This window comes from Salvia splendens, chromosome 3 (assembly GCF_004379255.2).
Source record: "Salvia splendens isolate huo1 chromosome 3, SspV2, whole genome shotgun sequence".
Lineage (NCBI taxonomy): Eukaryota > Viridiplantae > Streptophyta > Magnoliopsida > Lamiales > Lamiaceae > Salvia > Salvia splendens.
Window position 1 is genome coordinate 12,279,333 of NC_056034.1, and position 14,189 is coordinate 12,293,521.

At 35.6% G+C, this 14,189-nt stretch overlaps 2 protein-coding genes and 1 non-coding gene across 4 annotated transcripts; all 3 read left to right on the plus strand.

Annotated features, from left to right (window-relative positions):
* The first annotated feature begins 1,927 nt into the window (after positions 1-1,927).
* LOC121794990 (rust resistance kinase Lr10-like) lies at positions 1,928-7,212 on the plus strand. 2 transcript variants are annotated; one of them, XM_042193414.1, is made up of 6 exons: positions 2,553-2,694; positions 2,793-2,831; positions 2,923-2,939; positions 3,004-3,060; positions 3,326-3,358; positions 5,874-7,212. In XM_042193414.1, the coding sequence occupies exons 2-6, from the start codon at positions 2,812-2,814 to the stop codon at positions 7,019-7,021; spliced, it is 1,275 nt and encodes a 424-aa protein (XP_042049348.1). In that variant the 5' UTR covers positions 2,553-2,694; positions 2,793-2,811; the 3' UTR covers positions 7,022-7,212. The 2 variants fall into 2 exon arrangements, with proteins under 2 accessions (XP_042049346.1, XP_042049348.1); XM_042193412.1 differs by having other exon boundaries at positions 1,928-2,694; positions 2,923-3,060.
* A 293-nt stretch (positions 7,213-7,505) lies between these two features.
* On the plus strand, positions 7,506-7,577 carry TRNAD-GUC. Its single transcript has one exon. It is a non-coding gene; the product is annotated as a tRNA-Asp (tRNA).
* A 162-nt stretch (positions 7,578-7,739) lies between these two features.
* Positions 7,740-10,343, plus strand: LOC121793974 (trafficking protein particle complex subunit 2-like). The gene is made up of 5 exons (XM_042191991.1): positions 7,740-8,024; positions 8,139-8,224; positions 8,368-8,429; positions 9,436-9,521; positions 9,919-10,343. The coding sequence occupies exons 1-5, from the start codon at positions 7,944-7,946 to the stop codon at positions 10,009-10,011; spliced, it is 408 nt and encodes a 135-aa protein (XP_042047925.1). The 5' UTR covers positions 7,740-7,943; the 3' UTR covers positions 10,012-10,343.
* The last annotated feature ends 3,846 nt before the right edge of the window (positions 10,344-14,189 follow it).

Sequence of the window (14,189 nt, forward strand, 5' to 3'; positions counted from 1 at the left end):
AGGTGAGGAAAGACCAAGTGAAAAGTCTCATCATCAAGGCACCTCATAAAGTAAATGAAGGTTACATGAAAGTGAAAGGCCAAAAGCCTAGCCTTTTCAAATTTCATACATTTTTCCTACAGGAATATGATTTTGTGACTTTGTATTTGCTGGTTTGAATCAAGGATACCCCATATTTATAGATGAGATTTATTATTAATTATTTGAGTTTGCGGTACTTATGATTAAGATCTTCGCCAAGAAATTACCATAGTTTGAAAATCTAATTTAGTCTAGAACGTTCTAGCTTGTAGATTTCAGAAAACTAGTATTCCACCGTCCCACAATAATTGTCACTATTTTCCATTTCTGTCTGTCCACAATAATTGTCACACTTCATTTTTACCATAAATGGTAAGTAGGTCTCACATTCCACTAACTCATTTCACCCACATTTTAGTATAAAACCAATATCAAAAAGTGGGTATCACATTCCACTAACTTTTCCAATCCATTTTTCTTTACATTTTTTAAAACTCGTGCTTAATCAAAGAGTGACAATTAATCCGGGACGGAGGGAGTAATTAATACTCCACTGCATGGATCAATTAATAAACTAAATAAAGGTGTATGTGTAACCCTAATTAAAGTGGAAAATTACCTAAACATGGCCATCATGCTTAGGTACACAACCTTGACCAAATGCTGTTGGACAGATTTTTACTTTACTTTCCCAAACGCTAACAAATAGTACCCCGTATAAAATAAAAGGAAATACTACTACATAAAAAGTAAATTAATTAGCTAATTAGCATTAATTAAATTTTGGTTGTACATGGCTAATAATGTTTTAATTAAATATGAATATATTCAAATTAAAGATTATTAATTTTTTTTCCAAAAGTTAGAAATTCTGATTAAAACTATAACCGATTCTAATTTAACCATCCGTACATCATAATTGTCCTTATTCAGAATTGATTGACGTGTAAAACACGGTATGATTAATCATTCAAGATGCATGGAATTTAACTAATGGATTAAAGGTGAGAATATTATTCTAATCACTTCACTTTAATTTCAAAAGGAATAAATTCTTGGATCTCTTGAGTTTCTCGAGTTTTAGGTGCTTTGAGAGATATGTGTCACTACTACCTCTCTTCTATAATGTACTGGAATATTAGGCAACAAAATTCTTTATTTTTCACAATTGAGCACAAATAAATTTGCATATGATGAGCTAAGATAAAAACTTTTTATAAGGATGAAATAATAATGAATTTGTTTAGATTAAGATTATAATTAATATCTGTAGGAAAAGGAATCAAAACTACAGCCACTTAAATGTTCTGGAAAGCCACAATATCAAATTAAATCTGCATAAAACTACATGAATTTGAATACATTTCGGAGAAGAAAATACTTTCATAGGCCAAAATTATGGTAGTAGAAGATAACACAAAATCAAGCCCTTCCCACAAGTTGCTCTATAGTATTTTGACTAGGTTTTCGGTTGGCCTCTTAAGTCTCAACCACTGCTTAAAGAATATATTATCTTTCAACAATCATAAATATCATCACCCTTTAGTGAAAACTTAGGTAACCCTTAGTCGTCATATATTGATAGACTAGAAGAATTTTGAATAGCATGAGCGCATACACGATGAGTTTAACTAGGGAAGGTTATTCGGTCGGTTCGATAGCTGAATCGAGTAATTAAGCCAGTTAGCCAAATTTAAGATGAGTTTATAGGCATTACCAAAATTCATAAGAGTAGAACATTTTCCCTTGACGTGTGTGGTAATGAAGGTTGTATAATGACTTGCTTGGCGTTTGGTTTTAACTTTTAAGACTAAATCATGTCCACCCAAAACATGCTCCATCTTATCTCATCCAGGTATATATATTGGATTGCACATGGTTTATTTCATCACCAGCAATTCATTAATACAGTATATCCAACCATGACCACAACTCATTCTCCAAACCTCATCCTCCTCACCCTCTTCATGATGATCCTCCCTCTCCATAGTTTGTTTGAATCTAGTGATGCCAAATGCCCCCCTTCTTCTTGCGGCAACCTTCACAATATCGGCTACCCTTTCCGTCTCAAGGGCGACCCCAAGAAGTGCGGTAATCCAAGATTCGAATTAGCATGCGAAAATAATGTGACCTCCCTTTCCCTTAACTCTCACAAATACTATGTCAAAGCAATCAACTCCACCAAAACCTTTTTGTTCTACAACTCCACCATCAGGCTGGTTGATGCTTCCATAAACAAAGATAACATCTGCTCGTTCCCCACCTATTCCCCATACACACACAACTTCACCTATCCTTTTGCTCTTGATAATCCCGACCTAATCCCGGTTTATCCTAGCGATCCGTATAATAATGATAAACCTTTCCCTATTAACTTCATAAGCTGCCCGAACCGCTTGAGCAATTCTTCCCTTAATTTCACTGATATCACTGCTCACTGCAGTGGCTCTAATTCATCCCATCATCATAGATATGCTTATGTCAAGGTCGGACGCATGAAGGTCTCAGAAATGCCCCACACATGTAAATCAGGTGTAATGGTGATGACATTCTGGGATTTCAAGAATTTGAGCAACGTTTCGCTTTCGGAAATCCATGAGGCCCTCTTGTATGGATTTGAATTCACCGTCAACCCTGCTTATGTAATCTCCAAAAGATTTATTACTATTGTAGGTAAGTATGAAAGAATGCACTTGTAACTGATCATATACAGTATGTATATTAGTACTAATGCTGGAAAATGGTCCTGACTCTCCTCACAACTACTGTAGGATCTGGTGGGCTTATCCTATGGCTTGTGGTCTTTCTGTGTAAGCTCTTCATTACATATGTTTGCTTCAATTTTAATTATGATAGCAACCAAGACCAAAAACTCAGGCTTTTGAAAAACATAAATTGCAGGTTTGCCGTGTTCAGCTGTGAGCCCTCCTCTATTCACCATCTGTGGATTCTGTGCTGTATTAATACTGATTTTATTTGTAGCATCGGTGTTTCGTACGTTAGCCACCGGCCTTATACCAGCTCGACCTCTATTCGTTGGTGCGCTTTTCATTTCGTATTTACTAACTAATTACTATTTTAAGTTATCATGGGCAAATTATCGAAAAATCATCATAATAACATTTTTTCTTAATTGTTCCATGGCGACAAGATCGGCTGACAACTTTTTGATCAATTGAACGTAGAGGTAGAATGAGGGAATGTAAATCCAGCATGTATATTTTATATATACAGTATATTTCTACTATATTTATTGTTTCATTTGTTTGCTTACATGTGTACTCGGGTCTCGGTGTGCTTCCAGCGACCTTGCTATCTAACCCGCTAATCATCATCGGTATGCTCTTAATTTATGTTTTATTTACTGAATACTCTTCAATTCATAGTTAAATTGTTCCAATGCTTCTTGGTACGATGGACTTGAATAAGGAGGGAAGAACGGAAATGGGAATGGAATAAGGACGTGAATTCATTCTTGTGCTTGGTGAATATAAGGAATACAAATGGAATGAAATTGTGTAGCGTGGGTAATTATGTGTAGTATGTGCAGTGTGTGTGCATAGTGTGTATGTAGTGAAAATTTTTTAATAATTAAAAATTCTAAAATTTTAATTTTATTATAAACTTTTAAAAAAATATTCAGTTGAGTGATATTGAATTTAAATATATTTTATAATTTTGTTAAAATCAAAATAAAAAGAAAAGATAACGAAATGGAATGGAATGACCATTCCTTGCAAAATGGATGGAATGACTATTCCATGTGGTGGAATGGTGATTCCAAATGGAATGAGGATTCCCAAGAAATAAAAATACCAATAAAGGAATGGAATGAAGGCATATTCCTTTGCATGGTGTTTTTCTTCCTTAGCAATCACCATTCCATTCCATATGGAAATAATCATTCCTTCCATTAGCTAAGGAATGACCATTTCATTATATTTCTTTCTTTTCTCTTTCTATTTTAGATTTAACAAAATTTTATAACATAATTATATCAGGATTGTATTCAACACATATTATATTTAATTCAATATCACTAAACTTAATAATTTTTAAATTTTATAATATTTTTTTTAAATTTTAATTATTAATAAAAATCCACACTTCACGCAAACACTACACACACTATGCACAATATACACTACACACATTGCACACTACACATAATTTACTCACACTACACAATTTCATTCCATTTGTAATCCTTACATTCACCAAGCACAAGAATGGAATGAAATCTCAATTCCATTCTCATCCTCATTCCATTCTCATCTCCATTCTATTATCTCCTTATTCCATTCAATCATACCAAGAAGTCCCTAAGATGTTTCAATAAGCAGAAGAAGCCACTTAATAATTAAGTTGTTTTTTCTATTTTGAAACATTTTAAGATAAGTGAGTCATTTTTATTTTTGAAAAGGAAATGGAGTAATTTATTTTCTCTCATACTTACTCTCTTTATCTCTCATGCAGTATTTTATTCTATCTATACTTTATTCTTCCTCCACTTAACACACTACATAGTTTTTCTTAATCTTCATGCTGAAAAGAAATGACTCAATTAACAAGGAATGAGAAGAGTATTTAGTAGGAGTATAATTTAAGATTGAAAGACATATTCATCTTATACTCCTCCGTCCCGATCTAAGCGGAACATTTCTATTTTGACACATGAATTTAGATAGTAGTGTTCAATAAATTAAATTATAAATAACAAAGTAAGAGGAAGAAGAAAGTAGTGAAGAGAGAATAAAGAGAAAGAAAAAAGTAGATAAATAAGGAATAAAACAGGAGAGAACATACTAACCATGTTTGGTTGTTAGAAATCCGTCTGTGAAAGTAATCTGATTCCTTAAATTTTAAATTCATGTGTTTGTTTCGATATTTAATCAAACGGGAAAGTAATCAGATTCCCGAGAACAAGAAAAGTTAGTACAACTTTCCAGGAATCTGAATTCTAGCTTTTCTTAGGTATTCTTTTTCCCCGGTTTAGGATTGTTAGACATTTAATGTAATATATTATTATTATTATTATTAATTATAATATTTTAAAAATAATTTAAAATTATAATTTCAATATAATAAATAACTATAATTAAAATTATCATAATTATAACTACATTATTATAATATTTATATATAATTGTTATTATCATAATAATAATTAATAATTAATTAAATAATTAAAATATAATTATATAATAATAAATATTATTTATTATTTAATAAATTAATAATTAATAATAAAATCATAGTGAAATTTTAAATAATAAAATTTATTTAATTATAATATCCATAATATAATAATAACAATAATATTTATTAATATAATTATTTATGATTATAATAGTCCATGTAACTATAATTACAATTATATTATTATAATTGTGATGGACGATCCATATTTAAATAAATCATCATAATAATAAATATAATAATTATCATTTATAATTTAATAATTTATTAAAATTTTATATTATTATTCTTTTTAATAAATAAAAAACATAATAATTATATTTTTAGGTTGGTGTTTAAATCAAATATACAATTTAAAATCTTGAAATTCAAACACAGGAAAGTAAAGTTATTAGAAATCATATTTTCGGGATTCATTTTTTCAATAATCATTTTCCTTGCCAATTTTATTTTTTCTATCAACCAAACATGGCCACTGTGGTACTGGAAAGGAATACGCCTTATCAGACTGGGACGAAGGAAATACAAATATTAGTAATTAAATTCATTTTTAAGTCACACGAATAACTTTTGATTTTGCCAATATTGTGGAAGCATACTATGTATTTAATGATATACTCTGTTACTTATCTGATCATCTTATGACACGACAGACTTCATCATCCTGTCATCAAGGGTTACGATTTTTCCTTTGGCATTGTGGCTTTTAATATGCAAATTTCGAAAAAGGCATAAATCCGCATACAACACAATAGAATCCTTCCTCCAAAGTGATAACAAACTCTCGCCAATCAGATATTCATATTCCGATATAAAAAGGATGACAAGAGGTTTTCAAGAAAAACTTGGTGAAGGAGGCTTTGGTTGTGTCTACAAAGGAAAACTTCGAAGTGGGCATGACGCAGCCGTTAAATTGCTGGGAAAATTCAGTGGAAATGGGAAAGACTTCATGAATGAAATAGCTACTATTGGAAGGATACACCATGTGAATGTAGTAAAACTAGTCGGATATTGTGCAGAAGGCTCCAAGCGTGCTCTCGTCTTTGATTTCATGTCCAATGGTTCTCTTGATAAATACCTCTTCAATCGAGATAAAATGAATACCTTAAATTGGGATTCCAAGTTTGATATTGCAGTTGGAATAGCTCGAGGAGTTGAGTATTTGCATCGAGGGTGCGACATCCAGATTCTTCATTTTGACATCAAGCCTCATAACATACTCCTCGATGATAACTTCATTCCCAAAATATCCGATTTCGGGCTAGCAAAGTTATGCTCCAGGGATAAAAATGCAGTGACAATGTCTGCTGCTAGAGGAACCATTGGGTATGTTGCTCCTGAATTGATTAACAGAAGTATTGGTGTAGTCTCTTATAAAGCTGATGTGTATAGTTATGGGATGTTGCTTATGGAAATGGTGAGCTTAAAGAGAGATTTGACAAGGAACAATGGTAGTTCCAGCCAGTATTTTCCATATTGGATATATGATTGCTTTAAGGAGGGCAAAGATATTCAAGTTGATGGAAATGAAGATAATCCCACCATTACCAAACTTGTTCGTAAAATCACAATAGTTGCGTTGTGGTGTATACAGATGAGTCCAGATGTCCGTCCATCCATGAGTAAAGTTTTGGAAATGTTGGAAGCTGATGTTGAGCGTTTGAAGATTCCGGAATATCCATCCCAGCCTACGCAGATTGTAGTAAATGATGAGGAAACTGGAACTACATTTTCAACTGACTATGTATCAGCACTACAAAATGAAGATGCACCCGGTGTGGAGATAAGTGTGCAAGAGTGATCTAATTTGGAGTCCATCAGCTTCAATTGGTGAAGAATGTAATGCTGTATAAACTTATATTTTGATTGGTTGTGAAGAAGGATAGGATTGAGATTGTGCTTTTGCTTGTTTGTAAACTATAATAACCAATGCCAAGTTTTATTGTAACATTATTATTACATGTGAAGTTATAGTGTCAAAGTTTGTTGTTTTCTCTGGTCCTTGATACAAGTAATTTGATAAATCTTGTAGTTTTGCTAGAAAAATTGCTGAATTATGTCCCACATCAAAGCTAGTGAGACGATGGAGGATTTAATATAAAAAGAGATCAAGAGGTATGTTGCTCGATACTCACATGAACATGATTTTTCTCAAAATTGAATGCTGCGAAAAGATGGATTGTATTCCAAGTAAGAAGTACTACTAAATAAAAGGAACCATAGTTACTAAATTACAAATTCAGATACTTAATTTTATTATAAACAATTGAAATACAATCAACGAAGTCGTTGTAGTATAGTGGTAAGTATTCCCGCCTGTCACGCGGGTGACCCGGGTTTGATCCCCGGCAACGGCGCTTTTTTGTTTTCCATTTTATTTTTTTCCTTCCTTTTTTCAGTTCAAACTTCAATGCAATGACAAAAACACCCTTCCCATTTGGGAAATCACAATCGGACCCAATACAAATTAGGGTTTGATCGATCTAAATGCCAGCAAAAGTTTCAAAAATTTTTTTCCTTCCTTTTTTCAGTTCAAACTTCAATGCAATGACAAAAACACCCTTCCCATTTGGGAAATCACAATCGGACCCAATACAAATTAGGGTTTGATCGATCTAAATGCCAGCAAAAGTTTCAAAAATTTCTAGCAACGCTTTCAAATTATACGATCGATCGCTCATCAGTGAGGAACTACACCGAAGCGGAGGAGGAGTGGGGGATTGATGGCGAGTACTGCGTGCTTTATGATTGTCAGCAAAAATGATATTCCGATTTACGAAGCTGAAGTTGGTACCGTTCCCAAAGTATGCCTTCTTCTATATGTGTTTATATCCTTAGATTTGATCGTTTCACTTCTGTTTTGATGAAATTGAGTGTAATTAGGATACTGATCACCAATCTGCGATGAATTATTGTAGAAAGAGGATGCTGCTCATCAGCATCAGTTCATTTTACATGCCGCGTTAGATATTGTTCAGGACACGGCGTGGAATACGAGTGCTATGTGAGATCTACACTCCACTCACTGAGTATTTTGTGTTTGATGCATACTTGGTTTGTTTATGAGTATTGAGACGTCTGTATTTAATTGTATGTTTTGTAATTTTTGGCATTGATTTGGCTCTTTCTGTATGTTTCGTGAATCAGGTTTCTAAAATCAATCGACAGATTCAATGACTTGGTGGTGTCCGTTTACGTGACTGCTGGTCATATCCTTTCATTTGTTATGTCTGATTGATTTGCATATCATTTTCAGGGAATACTTAGATAGAAATAAGATCATGATGATGATGGTGATTAATGCTTACTATTATGCTCCAATGTTTATTTCCAAGAGTAACTTGTTTTTGATCTAATAAAAAGAGTAATTATAAAAAGAGTAATTTGTCTGTATCTGTATATACCTTCAAAATCATTCCTCCTCCCTGATTGTAACATTAAATGTGAAATGAGGAGATTAAATTTTTTAGTGTTCCGATCCTGTGTTATAAATAGAACTGCTTTTGTTTTGTGTTGTGTTTTCCTAGCTTTTCCCTGATGTTATATGTTTTGATGAATAAAATGGATTTGATATGATTGGGGGTTGAATACTGATTTTAAAACCTTCGTTGAATATGATTCCAAATATTCCATTTAATTTTATAATTTTAAATAATAAGCTTCATTAATGAAAATGGAGATTCTGTACGGTACTAAGGTTGGAATCATCAGCTCCTATTACAGAAATGTGTTGTTTGATGTATTTGATGGGGGTGACAGTGTGTTTCACTTGATATTATGATCTTAAACTGATTAGCCTGACCTATTCTTACACCAGTTTCTACATATGGAACCTTATTTTCTTATGCATATTGGGTTTAGCCGTTTGGGTATAACTTCTTTATCCCACATTGAGATCAAATGGTTTTTTTGCTCCAACCTTAGATGGCTGTAAGCTTTCTTTTGGGGTATTAGAATAGTTTTTTAGCTATGCATACTTTGTTATTTTGGATTCCTTCATCTAGGTGCCAAATTTATCCATATTTCTGTTTCTGCTTCAATATTTGTTACTTGCTGCCACATGGAGAGTTTTGCTAATTATGATTTGTCCTCATTGTATCTTAATTCCATGTTTCTATTTCATTTACATTTGATGTTTTCCAGTTTTTATCTCTGGCTTCTTTTGATCATTATATAACAATTCAGTACGTATTTGGTTCCTTAACCTCATTATACATACTCGACTGATGCTGCTTCATGATTCTCGTAATGAGGATGGAATCAAGAGTTTCTTCCAAGAGGTTCATGAGCTATATATTAAGGCAAGTTCTGTTATGTTCTATAATCTGATATGATAAATTAAGTTGGATTTTTGTTCTCTTGTTGGTGCATTCTGCTTATTAGATTTGTCAACTAGTTTTGCCTCAAGTAAAGCAGCCATGTTCCACTTTAAATGTAGATTCTGGCTGTCCTACATATGTTTCACATCGTACACCTGTTATAATATTGTCACCTTTTATTCCATGGTGTATGGAGGAAATGTACCTTGATTTTTCATTGGTAGCGCAAATGATTTCCTTTTGTGAATAAACTGTTTTCATCTTCCCTATCTTTTATACTAAACGCAAAAAGATGAAATTGAACAGAAAAGATGTGATTTTTGTTGGTCTTGACTTGTTTCATATATATGGTTGACAAACTGCATTTTAATGTTTTCAGAGTCTTCTTAATCCTCTTTACCTTCCTGGAAGCCGCGTCACCTCATCGCATTTTGATACAAAAGTCCGAGCCCTTGCTAGGAAATATTTGTGAAGCCTGCTCTTAGTTCATGATTTAAGGTCTGCTGTTGCACAGAAGGTATTTCCGGGAACTTCTGTTTCAATATGACAACGAGAGAATTTACATCAGATGTAATTTTTTTGAAGAATAGTTATTAGCGCCTTTTGTAATATCTATTTTGTTAAATCCAATGCTGATCTTTTGGTCTTTCGTCGTCACTTTTATCAGTTTGTGTTGTATGCACTTCAAATTCCCAGTTAGCTCTCTCTCTCTCTCTCTCTCAACATTTAAACTCATTGTTGCCCCGATACATGTGTTGTTTAATGCTCCATCCATGTAATAAATCACTCTCTCTCTTCTTTGTTTTCGGGTTGCTACGGTACATGCTGTGTTTGTTGCTTTTGCTCTCTTTTCTCCTTTTGCTTTGGTTGGTTGGTGTTTGTTGTGTCGTAGAAGGTCATTTTTCCTTTATCGGCTGCTTTTTTTTTTAATGTTTTGCCTTTGAACCTTGTTGTATTATGCTCAACGGGGTTTTTGGTATTCATGATCGTAATCAAGATCGTACTTTTCCTCGCAACCAATGGTTATTGCAATGCTCCAACAATAGTGAATGAAAGAAGAGTTTAAGCAAAGAGTTGCCGAGTTTATAGAAGTTTGGTAGTAATCAATCTCACTGCATCAATCTCACAATTGCAAGTATGCTTGTAACACCCCAACTTTTCTACCTTTTATTGGTTCTCGAAGACGTCGTTTGTTCTTTTAAACCCAAGTTCTTTATACGTTTGAGGGACTTGATTTACGACCAATGAAAAAGATGCGATTGGAAATCGAAGGAATGAGATATGCAATATAGACGATGGAAAATAGATTTGTGTTTGGGCCAAACAATTATTCTCCTAGCCCAATTATTTATATGAATTGAAGTCATTTGAGAAGGCTCATGTTATGTACAAACTCATCCCACATCGGGAGTCTAAGAGAAGTTGGAAGGTGTGTATAATCATGTGCAACCCCTAATCAGTTTGAGGCCTTTTGGGAGTGATCCAAAAACAAATCTGTGCGGGCTGGATCCAAAGCGGATAATATCAAACTAATGTTGCCGACACCGACAATCCTGACAAGTGGTATCAGAGCTTGGTTTTCAAACTAGGGTTTTGAATTCCACATTTGTTAGGGTTTCTGTGTTAATCGATCAAGCTGTCCACTCTAAACGTGAAGGTCGACAAATTTACCGGGAGAAATAGTTTTGGTCTATGGCATATCAAGATGCAATCTTTGCTGAAGCAGCAAGGGTTGTGAGCGCCGCTAACTGCAAAAGGAAAGGCGAAAAAGGCAGACGAGAAGGATGACGAGTGGGAGATGAAAAGGCTCACTCGACAATCATGTTGTGCATGTCTGACGATGTTATCATCGAAGTCGCTGATCAGGAAACTGCGGCTGCCCTCTGGACGAAGTTGGAGAGTCTATACATGACGAAGTCTCTAACTAATAAGTTGCTCCTGAAGCAACGTCTGTTCCGATTACGCATGCAGGAAGGTACGCCCCTTCGGGAACATCTGGAAAATCTGAATAAAATTCTGTTGGATTTGCATAATGTTGAAGTTAAAGTAGAAGATGAGGATGTTGCTTTAATTCTGCTAGTTTCTTTGCCTGAGTCGTATGAGAATTTCGTTGAGTCTTTTATGACTGGGAAAGAAACTCTGTCTCTGGAAGATGTTGATCTACTCTCCACATCAGAGAAGATCGGCAACAGACAGCTAGTTCAGGCACAGAAAGTCAGGCGTCGGGATTATCTGCTACGGGTACGGGTCAGAAGAAATCTGGAAAGAAGAAGTCGAAATCAAAAGGGGGATCGAAAGGTTTCCAACCCGGCGACATCTGCAGATATTGTAAAGAACTAGGGCACTGGAAGTATGATTGTCCGAAGAAGAAAAAGAAAGAGGGCAAGAAAGGGGATGTCAATGGTTTAGCAACTGTGGCAGAAGCTAATGACTCAGATTCAAAAGTAAGCCTGGCGCTAGTTGCAAATGACCAGCCACACAGCAACAATGTGTGGATTTTTTTACTCAGGAGCATTGTACCATCTGTGTCCGCACAAGGAGTATTTCACCACTTACGAGCAGATAGATGGAGGCAATATTACCATGGCCAACAGTGCTGTCTACAAGGTGGTTGGCATTGGCTCTATCAGAATAAGGACGCATGATGAGGTGTTCTGCACCTTGAACGATGTTAGGCATGTTCCACATATGACGAACTGAGTACCTTTGACAGTAAGGGATTCAGCTTCAAAGGTGAAGATGGAGTAATGCATATTATAAAAGGTTCGAAGGTGGTTCTGACAGCCTTGAAACGGGGTACCTTGTATATTCTGAAAGGTTCCATCGTGACAGGCTCTGCTGATACTGCATCATCAGAGATTCCGGCCGAGAGTATGACAGAGCTATGGCATATGAGGCTTGGTCACATGGGGGAACGAGGGATGCAAATTCTATCAAAGCGTGATTTTTTCTCTGGGCATAAAGTGAAGAATCTAGATTTCTGCAAACACTGTGTTTTTGGGAAGCTTCATCGCAACAAGTTCCCAAAGAAGGCTGTTCATCAGACCAAGGGGACGCTCGACTACATTCACATGGATTGTTGGGGTCCATCACGTGTTGAATCTATTGGAGGTCACAAGTATTTTGTGTCGATGAGTGATGACTACTCGAGGATGACTTGGGTGTTCATGATGAAGCATAAAGGTGACGCTTTCAAGAAGTTCAAACAGTGGAAAACCTTGGTGGAAAATCAGACAGGGAATAAGATCAAGCTACTGAGAATTGATAATGGTTTGGAATTATGTTCGTCTGAGTTCAATGAGTTTTGTAAGAACGAGGGGATTGTTCGCCACCTCACTATTAGACATACACCGCAGCAGAATGGTGTGACAGAACGCATGAATCAGACACTGCTGGAAAGAGTGCGATGTATTCTTTTCCAGGCTGGGTTGACTAGGAAGTTTTGGGCAGAAGCTGTAAACACGGCGTGTTACCTGATCAACCGTGGACCTCACACTGGCATTGACTGCCAGGCACCTTATGAGGTATGGGGTATGGTCTGATACACCTGCAGATTACTCGTTGCTGAGAGTTTTTGGAAGTACTGTTTACTATCATGTGAATGAGGGTAAATTGGAACCAGGAGCTAAGAAGGGTGTATTTGTTGGTCATGGAGAAGGAGTTAAGGGGTATAGAATCTGGTCACCTTCGGAAAATAAAGTTATTCACAGTCGGAATGTGTTGTTTGATGAGAATTCTATGCTTAACTCAATTGTGAAATCTGTTGGTACAAAGGATTCTGGTAGTGTTGATAACCAGGTGGAGATGCAAGTCACTCACAATCAGAGTGAATCACAACTCCAAGGTAGAGAATATCAACACACTACTGCTGAAACTACTAGTTCCGATATCCATTCGGAGGCTCGTCAAAGAAGCATTGCTATTGACAGAGCTAGGAGGACAAGTGTGAAGCCTCCATAGAAGTACGGTTTTGAGGACATGTTGGCATATGCACTACATGTTGCCAGTGAGGTGGAAGATGAACCATCCACTGCAGAACCATCCACATACAAGGAAGCTGTTTCGGATAGTGAGCGTGCTAGATAACTCGCTGCAATAGGAGAGGAGATGGAATCATTGTGAAAGAATCTGACTTGGGAGCTGGTCAAACGGCCTAAGGGGAGGAAGATTGTAACTTGCAAATGGATATTCAAGAAGAAGGAAGGGACCACAACAGATGAGGGTGTTAGATACAAAGCTCGGCTAGTTGCAAGAGGGTTCACGCAGAAGGAGGGAGTTGACTATAATGAGATATTCTCACCAGTGGTTAGACACACTTCCATCAGAGTGTTACTTGCAATAGTTACACATTATGATTTTGAGCTTGAGCAACTAGATGTGAAGACGGCTTTCCTACACGGACTGCTCGAGGAGGATATCTATATGACTCAGCCGGAGGGATTTGTGGTTCCGGGCAAGGAGGATTATGTTTGCAAGCTGAAGAAGTCCTTATATGGACTGAAGCAGTCCCCGAGGCAATGGTATAAGAGATTTGACAGCTACATGATCCAGCTGAGATACAACAGGAGTCAGTATGATTGTCGTGTGTATCACAACAAAGCTGATGATGGTTCTATGGTCTATCTGGGTCTGTATGTGGATGATATGCTT